This window comes from Canis lupus, chromosome X (assembly GCF_048164855.1).
Source record: "Canis lupus baileyi chromosome X, mCanLup2.hap1, whole genome shotgun sequence".
Taxonomy (NCBI): Eukaryota; Metazoa; Chordata; class Mammalia; order Carnivora; family Canidae; genus Canis; species Canis lupus.
Window position 1 is genome coordinate 89,081,594 of NC_132876.1, and position 19,912 is coordinate 89,101,505.

The 19,912-nt window shown below is 38.7% G+C and overlaps 1 protein-coding gene across 13 annotated transcripts in view; it reads left to right on the forward strand.

Moving 5' to 3' along the window:
- CASK (calcium/calmodulin dependent serine protein kinase) overlaps positions 1-19,912 on the forward strand; it is a 349,933-nt gene that overhangs the window by 316,600 nt on the left and 13,421 nt on the right. For 6 of the 13 annotated variants that reach the window (XM_072816975.1, XM_072816982.1, XM_072816977.1 and 3 more), the window contains 5 exons: positions 698-733; positions 2,385-2,581; positions 10,453-10,568; positions 17,447-17,527; positions 17,630-17,710. In XM_072816975.1, coding sequence (XP_072673076.1) covers positions 698-733; positions 2,385-2,581; positions 10,453-10,568; positions 17,447-17,527; positions 17,630-17,710 — 511 coding nt within the window. The remainder of the gene's footprint in view (positions 1-697; positions 734-2,384; positions 2,582-10,452; positions 10,569-17,446; positions 17,528-17,629; positions 17,711-19,912) is intronic. The other 7 variants (XM_072816976.1, XM_072816979.1, XM_072816985.1 and 4 more) reach the window with 3 other exon arrangements.

The window sequence follows — 19,912 nt, forward strand, 5'->3', positions numbered from 1 at the left end:
GCGTCTGATATTTTGGGGTAACAAAATCTTAAGTTGCTGATATTGCTGTTGAAATGTATCCAGAGTCTTACTAAATGCAGCAGTATCACTTGTTTGCTATCCACGTGCCCTTTAAAAAAACACATCAACTGTCTTTAATCAGATAAAATTTTAAGTAATTTAGAGATCATCTCAATTGGAATGATTTCAGTAAGAGAAATTATGGAAGAAAATTTTTCTTTCCTTTATTTTTAACTTCCAAATAGGCTACCAAAGGAATTCATTTATAATAATTTAACATGTAATACTCTGAAGATGGTGAAAATCCATATAGCCATTGAATTTTTCAAAACTTCAATGATCGCAGTGACTAAGTTGAAAAGGGCAACAGCTCTTTTGAGTTTGGGGTTTTGGTTTTGTTTCCAGTAGGGCTGTTTCACTCACAGTGGCTTTTGTGTTGAAGATGCTGAGTTGTTTCTTAAGAACACATTTTCTCTCTTGCTTAAACTTACCTGCTTTCCTCAGCTTGCTGCTAAATGGCCTGGGTTTGATTTTTTCGATAACTCAACATTTCTTGAGAAATGGAATAATGTATATGATCTCTTTACAACTGAAATCTAGCTCATTTTTTAGCCATATTGTAACAGAACACACAAATTACCTTGTACTCTTGAAAAGTAAATGAAAATTTTTCTCCTGGGTTGGCTTTATTCTACAGGACTTGCCATCAACTACCCAACCAAAAGGACGACAGGTGAATAGATACCCTCTATAGAAACTTCTCTAAACTGAGCTGCTAATAGCCAATCCTTTATTAACCCTTTCCATCCCATAATGTCTGCATTTTGGACCATAACATTTAAGCATTGAGAGCTTGTACCATTTCATTTTAACACATTACACGTGACTAATTTTCTATAAGGATTTTTTTCTTTACATCTTTGTAGCTGTGATGGTTATTGTAATTTCAACCTGATAAACTTGTGTTGATGGTTAAGAATTCAGCCTTTAAGGGGGTCTTACAGGCCTGCCTCTGAAGTTGGGGAAAAAAATTGTTAAAGGTAACAAAATTCCTAGAATTCTAAGAATAACTAAAATCTACGTGCTGATGAACATGTTTAAGCAGTAATTTTCTAAAATTTCAAGGCTTTTTCCTAATTTGTTTTTGCATGTGTAAATCTAAAAGCCATTTACAGTGAAAACTCGGAACATCCTGGCTTTCCATCCCAATATGCCTCTTTTGGGTCACATGGGGAAAGTGAAGTGCTGCCTGCCACAAGCAAGCAGCTTCCAGTTTGCCAGCACTTTAAGAGTATGGATTTCAGGTGCAAAGGCAGAGACATGTTAATTTTATAGGCTGGATTTCTGATAAGAAAACTTGAACAGAATAATCACACAATAGTTCCAAAGCCTTCAGGTTGGTTTTACAGTGACTGAAACATTAATATTCAAATGTAATTTCAAGAGATAGAATTTTATGGGAATTTTCTTGGAATTTGGTGTCCAGAAATAATCCAATTTGGCCTTAAGGTGTGCACAAATTGGCATCTGAGAGAATTCACCCATAGTTTATTTTTAAGACCGCATAAGTGATGCAGCATTAGATATCTAGCATTTCTTAAAATGCTGCCATATGATAACCCCTTGTAGACTAATCTGTTTCCTTTTATAATATCTACTAATTACATTGACATATCCTGAAACTCAGAGCTTTGAATTCTGCATATCTTGAAGCTCTGTGCTGCTTTCAAGTGGCAAAGCTTGGATTCAATGTCCTTTTTCTTTAAGAAGAGTAAAATACAAATACAAAACCTAAATCCTTCTTACATACCTAATAACATGATTTTTTAAATGCTTTAAAAACTGTTTAAATTACATTTAAGTTTATCGACAGTGTGTAGACATGCTGCCAGTTGTCATGTAGGCATTTTAACTAAAGCAAGATGCCAACACAGAGTGCTTGCTACTTTTGTACCACATGCTGCTTCAGGGTTAAAACTTTCCCTGAATGTTTGTGTATATGGTGACAAAGCTGCCACATGATCATGACAACTTGCCCATAACATCAGCTAAATATATGCAGATTTAAAAATGGTAAGCGTGCGTCTCTATGATTAGAGACCTATTCTGTTACAGTAAAAGCAGAAGCTAAGTCTTGATCTTTATTAAACAAGAATTGTTAAGTGTTCCCTCCAAATAAAAACAGCAAAGGTATGAATCTATACACATCAAAGGTATCCCATCATTTCTAGTGGTAGCAATTCTGTGTCCTATCTCCATGCGTCATTTGGCTTCACCATCTAATGTCCTGTTTGTATTGTAAGTGTTGGTGTGTGGTTATTAGGTTAGAGCTGTTTGCTTTCACATCGCCGAGGCAGCCCTTCTTACAAACTCCTGTTTTATAGATCTATGTAAGAGCACAATTTGAATATGATCCGGCCAAGGATGACCTCATCCCCTGCAAAGAAGCTGGCATTCGATTCAGAGTTGGCGACATTATCCAGATTATTAGTAAGGATGATCACAACTGGTGGCAGGGTAAACTGGAAAACTCCAAAAATGGAACCGCAGGTCTCATTCCTTCTCCTGAGCTCCAGGAATGGTATGTTGTTATTCCTTCCATTTTGCTTGACAATAAAAACAAAGCCCTGACCATCCTTTTTGACAACCTTCTATTCTGTTGTGTAAAACCTATTTGCCTCCACTAGCTAAAGTTCAGATTAGTCATCCAAGAACTCTAAATCCTCAACATCTAGTAAATTCCTGCTTAGAGTCAAGTCTTGGTTTTACATAGAAGGGGAGAGGAAAGTCAAGAGAGAGAGAGGTTGAGCGGCTAGCCTCAAGTCATGGTCCCAGTCACCTCATGCTGCCTTAGAGCCCCCCACTCCCACATGCTGCTTCAATCCTTTTAGAACCATGTTTTGTTTTGTTTTGTTGTTTTGTTGTTTACAGATTTTATTTATTTATTTGAGATAAAGCAGTGGGAGTAGCAGAGGGAGAGGGAGAAGCAGACTCCCCACTGAGCAGGTGAGCAGGGAGCCCAATGCAGGGCTCAATCCCAGCATCCTGGGATCAGGACCTGAACTGAAGGCAGATGCTTAACTGACAGAGCCACCCAGATGCCCCTGTTTGGTTTGGTTTTAAAACAAACCCTCTCCTTACCCGTTAGCATGGTCTCCCCATTCTCATTCTACCCCCCACCCCCACCCCAGCAGGCAAAAGCTCAAAGGCAATGATTCAGGGTCACTCAGGATATTTGAAGGTAAAAATGGGTTTTGCCTTTGGGAAAAAAAAAAGAGCAGCCAGAAGCTTCATTCTTTACCTTGCCAAGCCTTTAAAAACACTTACTTTGTTGGAAAGTTTAAGCAGTGAAAACAGGTTAAAGTCAGATAGCTTTTCAACACCATTTTGAACTGTGAGAAAAGGAGTCCCAAATTACTATATATTACTATCTATTTTGGTGAAATCCAAATGCTGTTGTTACAATTCACTTACTTGAACTCTGTTTTGAAAGATGCTGGTGATTTTGCTGTGGCTGGTACTTTGGCAATGTGTGAGAGATCTAGCAAGGAGATGACTCTATCTGAGGTTGTTTCACACAACCCAAAACAGCAACCATTAGACATTGGGGCAGTCTATCCCCAAATACTGGAACCTAGCTAACAGACGCCAGAGGCTCCGAGTCCACCAATGTTGATAATGGTTGATAATGGTTTTTCTCACTAAAGGGATTTCTCAGTGAATTTCCTTTGCGTGATTGCCTCTGTTAGCTATCCTTTGTTTCCAAAAACGTTCTTACGTTTAGATTGTCAGAGCTGATAAGAACTTCAGATGCCATCATTTAATGCGGAGACTCATAGACCCGGATAGAGGAAGTGGCAGGCAGCCTTCCATCTGGCACTGCTTTGCAGTCCAAACTTTAAGAAAATTGTTTTTTTTTAAAAGAAAGAAAGAGAAAGAAAGAAAGAAAGAAAGAAAGAAAGAAAGAAAGAAAGAAAGAAAGAAAGAAAGAAAGAAAGAAGAAAGAAAGAAAGTTTTTCTTTTTCTTTTTTTTCTTTTTTATTTCTTCTTTTTTTTTTTTTGAAAGGAGAAATGTCTTTATTTTCCTGTGAGGGACTGTAGTTCTTGACGGACCAGGGGCCCCATAATCACAGCTGGCCCTGAGTCACAGATATGTTCTTGTCTCCATTATATGCCAAAATATTGTGCTCCTTCCCACTCAGTGGACTTAGTTTAGTATGATTGAAATTTATTTTCATTATTCTTCTATGATTTCAAGGGCCATGCTTAAGCATTAACAGGACAAAAGTGATTTCTGAATCACTTTGATGATGATGTCATTATGTCATTCGTGATATTTACATTTTACAAAATGTGTTCTAGCATGCTGCCAGATAAGCGTTTTTTAAAAAGAATTCTGTAGATACCAGACCTCTTCTCCCTAGTCAGATCATCTGTTGAAATCTTGTTTCACTGATATCTAGAACTCCAAAGTCCTCCTGGAGGAACCCTGAGAAATGGCAGTGGGAACAGCAGATTTGCTCCCTGTCTCCTATAATGGTGGACTAGGTTATCTGAATCAATGCTCCTAATGAAAAAAAAAGAAAAAGAAAAAGAAAAGTGCTGTAGAAAATATGTTATTGAAAATTACCTTAAAAGCATTAAGCAGCCAAAAAGGTATTGGGCAACTCAGTGACTTGTTTTTACATGAAAGCCATTAATCAGAGTGATAGAAATTAGAGCACCAAATTGGCCCATTTTGCCAAAAGGACACATCTATTACTGAAAACTTTTCTGCCAGAGAATCAAGATTAAGACCTAAGGCCTGTATAAGCTGGGGGGAGTCTGTTAGGAGACCCGTCCCACATTGTCAGGACTGCAGAGGCAGGAGCAAACAAAGAAGTATGCCTTTGCTGCCCTCCAACAGCTGAGGACTAGAGACAAGGCTGCCTTGTCACTAAGCAAAGCCAAAGACACAAATAAAAGGAAAATAAAATTTCCCTGAAAAAAATCGTGACCGCTGGTCCACCTTGAATAGCTTTGTATCCAGATACACATAGCCTGGGACGGCCAGGGGATTTCCAGCATCTGTTACAAACAAAAAGTCTCAAGGGGTGCCTGGGTGGCTCAGTCAGTTAAGCATGTGCTTTTGGCTCAGGTCATGATCCCTGGGTCCTGGGATCAAGCCCTGTATCAGGCTCCTTGCTCAGGGGAGTCTGCTTCTCCCTCTCCCTGCCACTTCCCCCTGCTTGTGCTCACTTCTGCCCTCTCTCTCTCTCTCTCTCTCTCTCTCTCTCTCTCTCTCTCTCTCTGTCATACAAATAAAATCTTTAAAAAAAAAAGTCTCTGATAGACTTTATGATAGACCTCATCCTAGAGCCTTTCCTCAACCTCCACATAAACTTTCACTAGGGCGGGGACCAACAGTCAAAAACAAAAAAACAAAAATCACACAGGCATACAAGGAAACCAGACCTGCCTGACAAAAGCCAACAGAGACAAACCCACTTTATATATTAGAATTAGGAGGCAGGGTTTTTCAATAACTGTGCATATATTTTAAAAATCAATTTAATAAGATTGAAACATATCTTCAGAGAATAGAGAAGTTGTTAATGGCAAGGAAGAAGAAGAACCAGAAGGAACTGTCAAGAACAAAAAACGCAGTAACCAAACCTCAGTGGCCACACACCTATTAGAAAGACAAAAAATTTTTAAAGTTCTCATCAAAGGTAAATAGATGAACAAATGATGGCATATTTCTACAACAGGATGCTATGAAGCAATAAAAAGGAATGAACTATTGATACACGTAATATGGATAGAACTCAAAATCATTATGCTAATTTTCCAAGCGAAAGAGAGAAAAAACATACTGTATGATTCTGTTTATATGAAATTCCAGAAAACGCAAAACTAATCTATAGTGACATTAGTTGCCTGAGGATCCAGAGGAGAGAGGAGAGATGTGTGTATACATACATCAAAACTGATGAAACTGTACACTTTAAATATGTTCAGTTTATTATGAAAAAAAAGCAAACTTGAGAGGGACAAAGGGATTCTAGCTGGGATGATGAGAGAAGGGGCCCACTGGGCAGGATGTGCCTTGAGACCTGAGTCATACATTAGAGGTATAGGAAGGCATTCCCAGCAGCAAGAAAGAGCAGCTGCCCTTGCTGGAAAACTGCATTGGCCTGTCGAATATCAGTGGGCATGCAGTGTCAGTGAGGAAGATTTCAAAAAATACTACCAGCCAGACCCAGAATCTTTATTCACAGTTGTTTCTACCAAGTGACATTTTTCACATCCTGTAGATGAGAAATCAATTTTTTGGACCCAAATGCCTTACCTTATTTATCCTTGTTAAATTCCATCTTGCTTGACAAGGCCCATCAGTCAAGTCCTTCAGTATATTTTGAGTCCCTAAATATGTCATCCCTCCCCTTGCCAATCAGACCCTCATCCAAGTCAGGAATAAAAATGTTAAACATGTGTTTGAAATTTCCCTCCAGGTTGACCTAAATCCTAACAGGATTTTCCTGTAGTTACTGAGCTAAAAGAAATAACATTCATTTCCTGAGTGGCTAGTGAAGACTGGTTTCATTCCTCTGACACTGCTTCATATATAGCCACACCACAAATTTTTATTGGGAACTTTTAACTTTTATTCTTTAAGCTTAAAAACATTGGTTATAAGGTACTAGGTACTCTATAGACTGTACCATAAGCTTCACGGGGTCAGGATTTGTCTCTTTTAACCTGTCAAAAATTCCTCGGTTTTGTTTATGCTTCCAAAGATCCTGTGCATCACAGAAGCTGTAGTTATGGATACAGCACATATTGGCTTGTACTGGAAGAGTCCTCAATGCAAAAGCTTCAGCCTCCTCTGTATGCCACTTAGGTAATATGTGGAGATTGACTTTGATGCTGTTGCTGAGAGTTCACGGTATTTCCCAATAAATGTCCTTCTCCTAACCAAAAAATAAAGGATTTAAATAAAAACCTCAATGGAGAGGAGAAAATAAGAGGACAGTCTTTTAAAGAAGAAAGAACAGTTCCCAACTCATTTTATGATGCCAGCATTACCCTGATACCAAAATTCACAAAAGGCAATCCAAGAAAACCACAGATGAGGCTCCCTCATGAACATAGATATAACAGTCCTCAGCAAAATATTAGCAAACTGAATCCAGCAATATTTAATAAGGATAATATATCTTGACCCAGTGGAGTCTGTACTGGGAATGCACAGCTGGTTCAACATTTGAAAACCAATCAAGTTGATCCATCGTATTAACAGACTAAAGAAAATCCACATGGTCCTATCAGTAGATGCAGAAAAAGCACTTGGTAAAATTTAACATCCACTCATGATTAAAACCCTCACAAACTGTGAATTAAAGGGAACTTCCTTAACCTGATTGAGAGGATCTACAATAAACCTACAACAGACGCTATCAGAAAGGAAAAAAACTAATTTTAGGTGATATGTTTCTATGTGAAGAAATTCAAAGAAATCTACAGATAAACTATAGATTTATATGTGAGGTCAGCAAAATGGTTGATATAAAATCAATGTACAAAAATCAATTTATTTCTATTTACCAACAACAAAGAGAAAAACAAAAAATTTTTCAAGATTTATTCATTTAAGAGAGCACTCACTTGGAAAAGCAGGGGGAGGGGCAGAAGGAGAGGGAGATAAGCAGACTCACCACTGAGCAGGGAGCCTGACATGGGGCTCAATCCCAGGACTCCGAGATCATGACCTGAGCCAAAATCACAAGTCAAGACACTCAACCAACTGAGCCATCCAGGTGCCCCAAGAAAATAAATTTTTTTTACATACCATACATTAACACCACTTGCATCACCTTAATACTATAAAGTATTCTTGTAAAAAAAAAAAAAGAAGTTAAATTCAATCAGACCTCTAGATCTAACTATTTGGAGGAATGCAAAAGACAGGGACTTACTAAAGACACCACAAGGATGAAATCAGAAAAATACTGACTTGGAAACTATAGGACAACCAACCAGTTTTTGCAACACATAAATTGCAAGTGGTAAAAGGAGAGAGGGAACCTATAGATTTAAAAGTTTAAGGAGGGAATGATACTTGGATTTGTTTCAGAATAATCTAGGGTGGATAGGTTGTAAATAAAACAAGCCAGGAGTTAATAAATGTTAAAGCTGGGTTGTAGGTATTTGGGATTCATTACTCTCTCTAAAAATTACAATAATTTTTTAAACACCATTTGTATAACCTCTTTTTTTAATCTACAAGCTAGGAGCAAATCTAAATAAAGATGTTCAAGACACAGGAAAAATTATAACATTTATTGAGATATTAAAGAATACTATATTCATGGACTAGAAGACTCAATATTGTAAAGTTGTCTATTCCTCCCAGATTGATTCATAGATTCCATGTAGTCTTAATTGTTTTTGAAATTGGCAAGCTAATTTTAAAGTTTTAATGGAAATGCACAGAATCAAGATGCTCTTCTAGAATAAGGAGGGAGGCCTTGCTCCAGCTGATACCAATACTTACTATAAAGCTGCAGTAATTATGATAAAAAGATGTGGGCATAGAGATGTTCAAATAAACCAGCTGAAGAGAATCCCAAAACACTCCCATACATAGTCACTAGTGAGGAATGGATAGTTTTTTCCATAAGTCATGCTGGAACAATTAAGTAGCCATTAGGGGAAAAGACAAGAAAAAAATAGGGCCCCTAATTTCACACCATATACAAAAATCAATTCCAGTATATTAAGGATCAAAATATGAAAGAAAACTATAAACACTTGAGAAAATAATAGTGAAGAATATCTTCAGGAACAAAGAAGGATTTCCTTAAACAACATCAGAAATACTTTCCATAAAGGAAAAGATAGATAAATTTGACTTAAAGTAAGTTATGTTTATCAAAAGGTATACCAAAGGAAGAGTAAACAGGCAAGCCACAAAATGGAAGAAGTATCTGGAACACATATAACGGAGATGTAATATCCAGACCATATAAAGTATTCCTACAAATCAATGAGAAAAAGTCAACAGGAAAGGAGAATGGTCAAAAGACTTAGACACATTACAAAAGAAGAAATCCAATAACCAATAAACCTATAAAAAGGTGCTCAATCTCATTAATAATCCATAAAAGGCAGACTCAAAGTACAGCCCTATTCTATTACTTACCTGCTGCAGTAGCTAAAATTAAAGACTGATAATACAAGTGCTGACAAGGAAGTGGAACAGTAGGAACTCTCCTACTCCACTGGTGGGATTGTAAATCTCTACAACCTTGTAGGAAAGTCACTTGTCATTCTGATGGCAATTTTGGATTCTTGTATGTGGCTTACTCAGGGGACCCCTGGTTGTCCCACAAGCAAAATTGTTAGGCAAAATCACCTGTGGCAATATCCTGAAAGGCACATATTTGCTTAGATCAAACCTTAAGAGAGCAACTTTTTAATATTTGTGCTGAGTATTATAATCACATAGGACAAAATTAAAACTTTCTGATTGTAATTCTAACTGTGGTTTTAATTGTGTTTTTTTTTTTCTTGACTAGAATTGCCATATAGCATTAGTGGATTTAGGGCAGCCCGGGTGGCTCAGTGGTTTAGTGCCGCCCTCAGCCCAGGGCATGATCTTGGAGACTGGGGATCGAGTCCCATGTCAGGCTCCCTGCATGGAGCCTGCTTCTCCCTCTGCCTGTGTCTCTGCCCCTCTCTCTCTCTCTCTCTCTCTCTCTCTCTCTCTCTCATGAATAAATAAAAAAATTTTTAAAGTATTAGTGGATTTAATTGTGGGGGTTTTTTTCTTAGACTAGAATTGCCATATAGTATTAATACCATTTATTAAGCATCTACTGTGCTGGGGAGATTATTTACATTTTTTTGCTCTAATCCTTTACAACAGCCATCCAAAAGGCTAAGAAACCTGCCAATAGTATGTACTGGCCAAGAGCATGGGCTCTGATCCCAGACTGTGATTTGGGGCAAATTACTTAACCTCTCAGTGCTTTGATCCCCTCCTCTGTAAAGTGGTGACACAATTTCATGTTAAATGTTAGGAAGGTTAAATGAGTTAATACATGTACATTTCCTAGGAAAGCACCTAACACTAAATGACACAGGATAATGAGTGATAGAGCTGAGAGTCAAACCAGACCTGTCTGAACTCAAAATTCCAAACTCTTCCCACCGTGTGTTTAGTTTGCTCAGCTGCATCAATTAGTACGTGCTTGAGGAATGCGATGTCATTTTATTATAAACCTGTGTTTTGAAAACCTCTCTAGGAAATTGTTGTGAAAGCCAAAGAGCAAGCTTTATCTTGAAATGTTTGTGAGGTGTAGGTTCATGCAGGTTTGTATGAATTCATCTTCAAGTGAATGATTTTTCTGTTGTCAATATAAAACTTTACAGGAGATTTTTCTCTCTCCCCCTTCTCCCCTGGGTCAGGCGGGTTGCTTGCATCGCCATGGAAAAAACCAAACAGGAGCAGCAGGCCAGCTGCACTTGGTTCGGCAAGAAAAAGAAGCAGTACAAAGATAAATACTTGGCAAAGCACAACGCAGGTAGGGAAAAGTAGGTGTGTGACCAGGGCTGGGTAAACATGGCCAAGCTGAAAGTACGTCTCTCATGTCAGTTCCGTCTTCAGAGTCCTCCACCCCAAAATCCCACCCGAGGTCTTCCTCAGTGTGCCAAACATAAGGAACCTCTACCTGCAATTCCTATGTTGGTTATCTACCAGATATTTTACAGAGCCCCACTTTCCAGGAAGAAATGCTGTTTGGAAACAGCATTCTCTGGAACTAGAAGGACCCAGTACATTAAGTCCTCCCCTGAGAAATGAGAGCTTGAGAGTGTGCAGAGTCACCGGGATCCTTGCCCCTTGGCAGAGATCGATCTTGAGCAAATGTCCTCCTTCATGGCTCTTCTCTAGCCCTGGGACACAGCCCCGTGACACATTTCTAAGGGCAGAGGTGCGCTCTTCACAGAGCTGTGCTGCATAGGGTCCGGTGATTGATTGGGTGGAAAAAGCACAGATCTGTTGGATACTAACGGCATTCGGTCCATTTCTGTGACTAGTCTTCTTCCCCCACAGTTATTTCCTGGCTCCTAAAAGACCAAGAGCATTATCTTGGCCTTCCCTTCACGCTTTTTGTCTATATGAAAACTTGCGTTCAACCTAAGTCAAAGTATCCACTTGTTTGCTAAAAACTGAAATGAATATCAAAAAAGCATGATCCGTCATTGCCGTAGAATTCCCAGAAGACTCACGGGATGTAAGTTAAGCTAAGGGAAATGCATGATGATATACAAAGTGGGATTTACTTATTTTCAGTAACTTCTCAATAGGACTCCTTTTTTATAAGGAACTTGTTCTGAGGAATTGCAAGCCCCAATATTGGCATTAGATTAGTTCCCAAGGTTTCAGAAATAACTCCAAAAATCAAACATGTGGCAAAAAAAAAATCAATGTAGTCATGCATGCCCAATTTGACAGTAATAATGTTTCTGACAAATATGAAATGCACTTCTGTCTGTAGAATGTTATAACATGTTGTTAGCATCCACCAGGGAGATTTATTTACAAATTCTGAATTGCTATTTTCTTAATCAGCAAGTATGCATTTTGAAATACTGCATAATGTGGAATGAATGAATGTGAGTGGCCACGTGGGTTCATTTCAAATGGTTCAGTTAAATAAGGAATTGTTCCCTTCATGCTGGCTCCACTATATCCCATTCTTAATTCCAATAAAATATATAACACTTCTGATTGTTTGCCACTACAGAGCACTAGTGTAATAATGGCTTTTTTTTGTTTTATAAAGGGAAGAAATATTTAAAGCAGATGAAACAATTTAGCAACTGTTAATTGTAAATGCTCAAGTAGTACTATTTGAAGACGTTCACTGTAATGTCAGCAGAATGTCATTTAACACAAAATGTCAGTGGTTACTGCCAAGTCATCTTCATTTCCATCAGCTTCTAACAGGCTCACAAAATGTGTTGACATTTTATACGTGTGTGTGTGTGTGTAAACTTTATCATTTTTACAATTTTAAATGATGTATAGATATAGCTGGCATTATAATTTGAACCTAGAAAGAAAAGCAAAGAGATGGCTGGTTAAGGTTGTTAATCCATCACTAGCTTTATACTCTTCTAATGGAGGCCATGTAGACATAAGTATTCAGTATGCCATTATTCTTAATTCAGCTGTGAGGGGAAAGTAAGAAGCCAGTTGATTGAAAAACTAGAATCTCTAAATTCTGACGAAGAATCCATTGACTCCCTCACTTCAAAATTTTGTCAGAGAATCAGCATCCAATCTGGCAGCCAGTGTTTTCCACAATTTACTTTTTCCATTCTTCAGCCACGGGCATGACTGATCTTCCACTGTCCCTGCCCTGTCCAATTTCATTGGAGATGGTGCTTAGTGGCCCTGCAAACATACTTGTAAGCTTAACAGGCAACCTGAGTGAAACAGGGTACCAAATTAGCACCGCTGAGTTACAGCACAACCTGGGCAAGTCACTTAGCTCCTGTGGGCCTCGAAACAAGGGAACTGGGTTAGTCAGTGAAAGATATCCTTTCTAATTCTACAACTCTGGGTATCTCTGGTTCTTTCCTCATTGGGCTTGACAAATGAGTAGCATTTATTGAAGCCACGCACTCGTTTACTGCCCTTTATCTCGGGCTTTAGCTCTGGCAAACACTGCCTATCAGGTTTGAAGGGTCTTGCCCTTGATAACAGAAGACTGGAGCCTCATAGGGATGGAATAGAATTGCTTTTTTGTGTCATCTTTGGACATTACACCTCCAACGCAAAACCACAGACCCTACCTAAGTTCTTTTAAATTTCGAACTAAGGAAAAAAAAATTAATTTCGAACTAAGGAGAGAGTCCCACCTCCACCACTGTCTTGTTATCTTTAGCATTTTCCCAAGCAATGGTCTTCTGGGCCTCTGAGCGCTCCCCATCATGCTTAAGGTCCCTTCTGTGTGTATTTGTCACTGCATGTGGGACCCTCCTCTCACGCCCTTTGATGCAACGTCTCAATTTCTTATAAGGTCCTTGTAGAGCCACCCAAGCTTCCTTGTAGAACTGGCATCCAGGTGTGTTTGTTATGGTGTAGTCAGAATGTCACTGGTGGGACTGCCCACCCCCCACCTCAAATCAAGCCTCATGAACTCTCCTATTGGTTTTTCTGCTCGAGAGAAGATGTCCAGCGTTTTTCTTGGGACTTTCTGAAGCATGCTGCCGGGCAAGGCCTTTCTGTCACCATCTCTTTGGACTCCTTCCCCCTCACCAACCAACCCTTCCATTTTGTTCATGACAAAGTCCAGCAGAACCATTTACTTAGTGGTCACTTTTACTTGACAGGAGATGAAATTGTCAGGAAAGGGAAGTCAAGTATGTTATCAGCTATTCTGCTTTGAGCCATGCCAAAAGGCCATCCTAGCATGAGGCGTGGCCTATAGAAGGAACTGCTGTGAAAGAAACAAATACTATTGAACTCCATCAGTATGGTGGATGCTTTGAGAACTTTGAAAAAATCATGTTCCTTAATGCCAAGAACTAGCCCAATGGGCTCATGGGCCACAAATCAAACTATATTTCTGAAGGATTTTTCTGGCTTTTTCAGAAGTTGATTGTAAAATACGGCAGAGCTGGGGAGTGTCTTCCCATAGTCCTTACTGAATTCAAATGAGGGCGTATGTCTTATCTCCTGCTTCAGATCTTTGAGAATTCAGCATATATTGATGGCAAGATCTAGACCTTCTCATCAAATTCTGAAGTTGTTTATATTTGTAGTACAAATGAAATATGGGAACTTTGTCAATGTCTAGAACTGATGGGAACGATACTAGAATTGTGTCTATTTCTGTCACCAGGGTATTCCATGTGTTTAGGTAAAGCAGAATTCTGTTCAAACTGTGTCGCCTACATCTCACATAAAATGGCAGTCTGTTAGCTGGATATGACCCACACATTAGTTCTGTTTTCTCCATATATGGTATTTGAAAGAATTTTAACTGGATATCACATTTGAAAATCAGATATTTAACATAAAAATCTGGGTTTCTGCCTTCCCTTGAAAGAAGAGAGAAATGTGGTGCCACTAGGCCGCCTTCCTCCATAGCAGCACTGGGTTGTTGATGTCCCTTTTGTCTGGACATTCCTTCTCTAGGACCCATCGTCCCTCTGCTCCATTCTTAAACCTGGCCCACGCACCCAAACACATTCACTGCCCAACCGCTGCAGGCATTCAAGTGCGCACCCAGCCCAGAGTTACTGGTGTGATAGGTCTCTTCTAATGGAGGTTTTTACAGTATTTGAACACTTGTAGTTTTTCCAAATGAGACAAGGAATCGATGCTAAAGGCTTATTTGTGGAAAAGATGTAACTAGAAAATACTTACCTAAACACATAAAAATGTCATGAATATTGAGTAGCTTACCAGGAAATCAGGGTAATATGAGCAAACTATGCCAGACAGTATTTCTGAAGCCTTGGGAATAGATTTGATTATGGTGTGTGTAGTGTTTACAGCAAATACATTTCCTGCAACGCATAAAAGATTTTTAGCCACATAAATTTGATACAAAATGTATTGTCAGGCGCTTAGAACTATACTCTTGAGGCATTGAGATTCCTCAGCCCTAGGACTTCCAAAATTAGTTTCAAGATCAGGTTGCCAATGTAAACTTGAGAGGAGAGGGGTCTTCATTAATTCATTTTTTTAACTATTAGAGCCCTGAGCGGTAGTATTTCAATATCCTGAAATAGTCCATTTACATATATACATGTGAACCCAGAGGGTTTTTACAGTACCATTCATAGGTGTGCTTAAATTATGCTTAATACCACAAATTAGCAGTTGAGTGGTTTTTAGAAAAACAATTACTTATTTCTCTTTAATACAGAGAACTCTTAAGACAACAAAGAGTGGCCCATCATCTCACTGCCCTTTTGGCTTTTTTTTTTTTAATAAACGTAGTAGGCACCTGTGATTAGAAATTGCAAACAGTACAGGAAGATCCCAAATGAAAAGCAAAAGGCTTCCACACCTACACTCCCCAAAGACGGTGTCTTGTAACTATTCCCAGATAAGATTTCCATGCATATTGCTAGTATATCAAAACCCACTGGCTTTTACATAAGGATATTGTTGAATTTTTATTAAAATGAGTTTGTTTCTTAATGTGATTTATTTGCCTCATGTTTAGAATATTGCATGGTAAAGTTTCTTTTGTGCATATTATACTTTTATTTTACTAATATATTAAAAGCCATATTTCAATGACCCCTGTACATTTTTCATGCTGTCTTACTCCCAATGGCCTCTGTGCATGTAAGTAACCTGTTGAGTGACTATGCCTCTTTGTTTTTAATGGTTTCCTTTCATTCAGTCCTTTTTTAAAACAAAAAATCCACAAACAACATAAAACTTTAAAAAGTTCAGCCTTTAAGTGTTCTCCTTATATGTGTCTTATTTTTAAATATCTCTTTTATTGTTTCTCAATCCTATGACCATGTGGTGATTTCATTTAGACCAGAGTAACCTCTTCATGCTACTCATTTATGGTTAAGATACCGATGTGTAACATACCTGTTCATTTGTCCATGGTGTCGACTGTTGATATCTAACTCATTCTTAAGTGTGTTTAAAAAAATGACCAATCGTAATTGGATAGGATGTCATTCCGAAAGCTTGTGCCATCATCATCTTGCTCTTCTGTGAGATGCTTGATTATTTTTATATATTAAAACATATCAGCTTGTTGATGCACCTCTTTCATAAGCATCCTTTTTCTTGATAGAAACATCATTTGGAGGGCAGTGGGTATAAAAAGCAATGCCGTAAGCATTCCTGCTTTTCTTTTTGCAACTCTAACACTTTGTAATTACTGCAGCACGACTAGCTAGCTCCCGCACACACACAACCTCAAGTTCGTTTTGATTTGGGGAGTCTGCCATTCTAAACACAGAAAGCATTTCTTGGGTTTTAGCTCTTGCTAGAGAATTAAAGTCTTTGAGTCAACCTTTATGGAATCAAGTTATCAAAAGGAAACAAATGCACAGATACCCATTAACATGCACTAACCCTATTTTAACACACTGTATTTTTTTTTCTTTTTAATACTTTGGGAATGATAATTTTGTTCATTTGTTTGTTTCTGATCTGTTGCACTCCGAAGTATCCTGTTTTGCATTTTAAGGTTCTTTGCTACTGGGAAGATCACAAATGTTAAGGACTGAGCTGAGAGCCAAAAGCATTTTGGCCATATTGTTTCAGAGAGGAGAAGCTTCTCTAGTGATTGACTGAAGCATCCCAGATCCCTTTATGGCACCATGGAATCAATTTTATTGAATTTATTTCAACCCCTCTGAAATCTAGAGCTTATTGAGTGACTCTTCTCTTAAAAAGATACTTCAGTGTGTACCTGGCAACATTTGGGTGTTACCACACAGAAAACTTACAGGAAACACTGGCTCGTGATTTTAGCCTTCTTGTGAGAATTTTCAAGTAGACTGCCTTGGACTTCAACAGGAATGGTCATCCTCTCGGGGAGGTTTTTGTAACCGTTTTGTGAAGAGGCAGTGTTTCCAAAAAACAACAACAACAATGTTTTTGAAAGCATTTCTTCTCAGTCTGTAATGATGGGAGAACTCCCCTTTTGCAAAGGTTTCCGAGCTCAGACTCTGCCTCATGCCGCTTTCCATTCTGTCCATCCTGACCTCTGTCTGGCACACGGGCTGACAAAGTTTGGGGCCCCGGGAAGCATGTTCCCCAAGGCTTTTCCATCAAATGGATAGCTGGGTTACAGCAAAACTTGTGAGATGCTCATTTCAAAAGCTTGTGAAATCAGTTACAGAACTTGACTTTGAAAGAATCTGGCATGCTACCTTCAGCAACTCTGTTGAAAGAAAGGACCATGAGTTTAAAAGACCAGCTGTCCATGCATCTCTCATCCATCCCTAGTGATAATCTAGCAGCCTCTTTCTTGGTTAACTTTAGTTGCATTCATGCTATATTCATGTCAGTCACTGTCTACAGACTTTTTCTTTTTAGTATTGCTGATTTCTTAGAATTGCAAAAATATGAACAGCATGTGGTTCTGAATGACTTTGTATGATTTGTTGGATACCGCATGACAAGATATGCAGTATCTCTTAGAATTTGGGCTTTTATGCATGTGCTCAACATAATCTTTGGATGCCCCTGGTTCTAAAGTGCATTTTCATGGGCTTGAAAATGAAATTTTTCTCCCAAAAGGTTATAGGACTAAAATTACATGTAAGCTACAGATCATAAGCTGGACTCATATTTTTTGAAGACACGGTTTGACTATAATTTTAGTTCTGCCAGTAAAATTATAATTGATGTACATGAACTACTCCTGTAAATTTACCTTTCTTCTAAATCTTTGCATTTTAGTGTTTGATCAATTAGATCTTGTTACATATGAAGAAGTAGTAAAACTGCCAGCATTCAAAAGGAAAACACTAGTCTTATTAGGTAAGTTTGAGTGTATAAGTGACTTTCTTAGTCTCATCCTCAAAACAGTTTGAGTGTTATTAACAATTGTCAATGTCACCTTCTTTTTTAAAAATGACATAGGTGCGCACGGTGTTGGGAGGAGACACATAAAAAACACCCTCATCACGAAGCACCCAGACCGGTTTGCGTACCCGATACCACGTAAGCAATGTCTCACTTTCTTTTAAGTCTGTGTGTCCTGGTACACGTACTGTTTTCCATTACATAAGCAATAGCTGCTCATTGTGGGAAATTTGGAAGATCCAGAGCCAAACAAGGCAGAAACTGAGTTAACAATAATCCCAATCCCACTCCCTCAGTAATGGCGCTCTAAAACATTCTGTTGTAGACTCTCTCAGGCTTCTCTCATGCAAACATAGGTAGTGTGTGATTTGTTTGTTGTTTTTTTTCACAAAATTGGGCTCATCCATTCTGTTGGTAACCTAGTTTTCCCCACAGTATGGCATAAACATGACTCAGATTAATAACTCTTCAGAAGAATGGATCTGAAAAGGATAGTTTTCTTTGCTAGAACAATGTTCTCCTTAAATGTACCTAATTGACTTCCATCCCTTTGAAAACCAAACATGCTAGCAGTTGTTTATTATAAAGAATTTACAGCCTGTAACATTTTTATTCTGCTTATTTTCTCTATCTTACCCTTAACTTTTTGCCCTCTGCTTCCTCAATATAAGATGAAGTAATTCCAGGAATATAAAGAGGGTTTGAGATCAGGAAGCGCCAGCAAATACTGGATAAATGGTAGCCATGCTACAGCTAGCATTGTTTTTAGTATTGTTATTCCAGAGTTTAGAATTTGAACGCCAAAAGCTTTCTGGCAGGTAGTTTTGTTGGAGGTGGGGAGAACTAAAGGAGAATGAGTTGTGAGAGCAAAGAGAGAAGTTGGGAAGATTGGCTCCACCGGGTAGGGCCTCCTGCTGCCTTCCTGAAGCCATGCCAACACCACTTCTGGTTTTCTCTGCACCCCGAGAGGAGAGCCGTGAGGCGTCATAAGACGACACCCTCTTTCCAGAACCCTGTCTGATCTACACAAAAAAGGAAATTCACCAAATACCATCTCAGTTGGTACCTCTGAGGTTTTCTTAGTAAAACACTTTGAAATGTTCTTTTAATTCTCCTTATGTCTAGATCTTGAGTACAGCCAGCTTCACTCATATTTAGTTTTCCTGATCACATAACAGTTGAATGTCCATGTTATGAAATGGGCAGGTAACTAGCTTGGTTTTGAAGCATATCCTTGCCAACCTCAGTCATGAAGTCCCTCTGTCAGATATTGGATGGTTCCCTGCCGAGGCAACTCAGAATAGTACAGCAACAATACACGATGCCATTTCTTCAGCTTTTTATGTGCCTGGAGAAAGAGTTCTTTAAAACCTCCACGTTTGAAGTCAGTCAGACAGGCATTGAGGGGGGCACTTGATGGGATGAGCACTGGGTGTTATACTATATGCTGGCAAATCAAACTCCAATAAAAAAAATATACATAAAAAATTTTTCTAAATGAAGTCAATCAGAGAAAGACAGTTGTCCTATGATCTCACTCATATGTGGAATTTAAGAAACAAAACAGGATCATAGGGGAAGAGAGGAAAAAATAAAACAAGACGAAATCAGAGAGGGAGCCAAACCATAAGAGACTCTTAATCATAGGAAACAAACTGAGGGTCACCGGAGAGGGGTGGTGGGAGTACAGAGTAACTGGGTGACAGGCATTAACAAGGGCACGTGATATGATGAGCACTGGGTGTGATACAAGACTGATGAATCACTGAACTCTACCTCTGAAATGATGAAGACATTATGTGTTAATTAATTGAATTTAAATAAAATTTAAAATGAAATAGATAAAACCTCCACATTTGGATGTCCCTGAGCACTTATACCTTCTATTGGTCTAGTTGGGGCAGGGAGTTCCCCGTGGGTTTGGACCCAGGCCCACAACAAAGAGGAGCACAAATTTGTCCTTGCTCAAGGAGGGAAACTGATGGAAGGGAGGGGGGAAGGGGAGAGGAAGGAAGGAAAGAAGGAAAAAAGAGGTGAGAGGAAGGAAGATTTAAACCAGTGTTCCTGGCTTGTCTGGGAAAACATTTTCTAAACAGTGTTTTACAGAACCCTGGTTCTGTTATTATCCCATAGAACTAGGACTTATTGGCTGATATTTTAGAACACATCACCTTAGGTTAGGGGTCAGCAAATCTTTTCTCTAAAGGACTAGATAGTAAATATTTGAGGCTTGGACGGCCATATGGTCTCTGTCACAACTACTCCAGTCTGCCATTGTCGCAGCCATAGACAACATGTAAACAAATGGGCATGGATGTCTTCCAATAAAATTTTATTTAC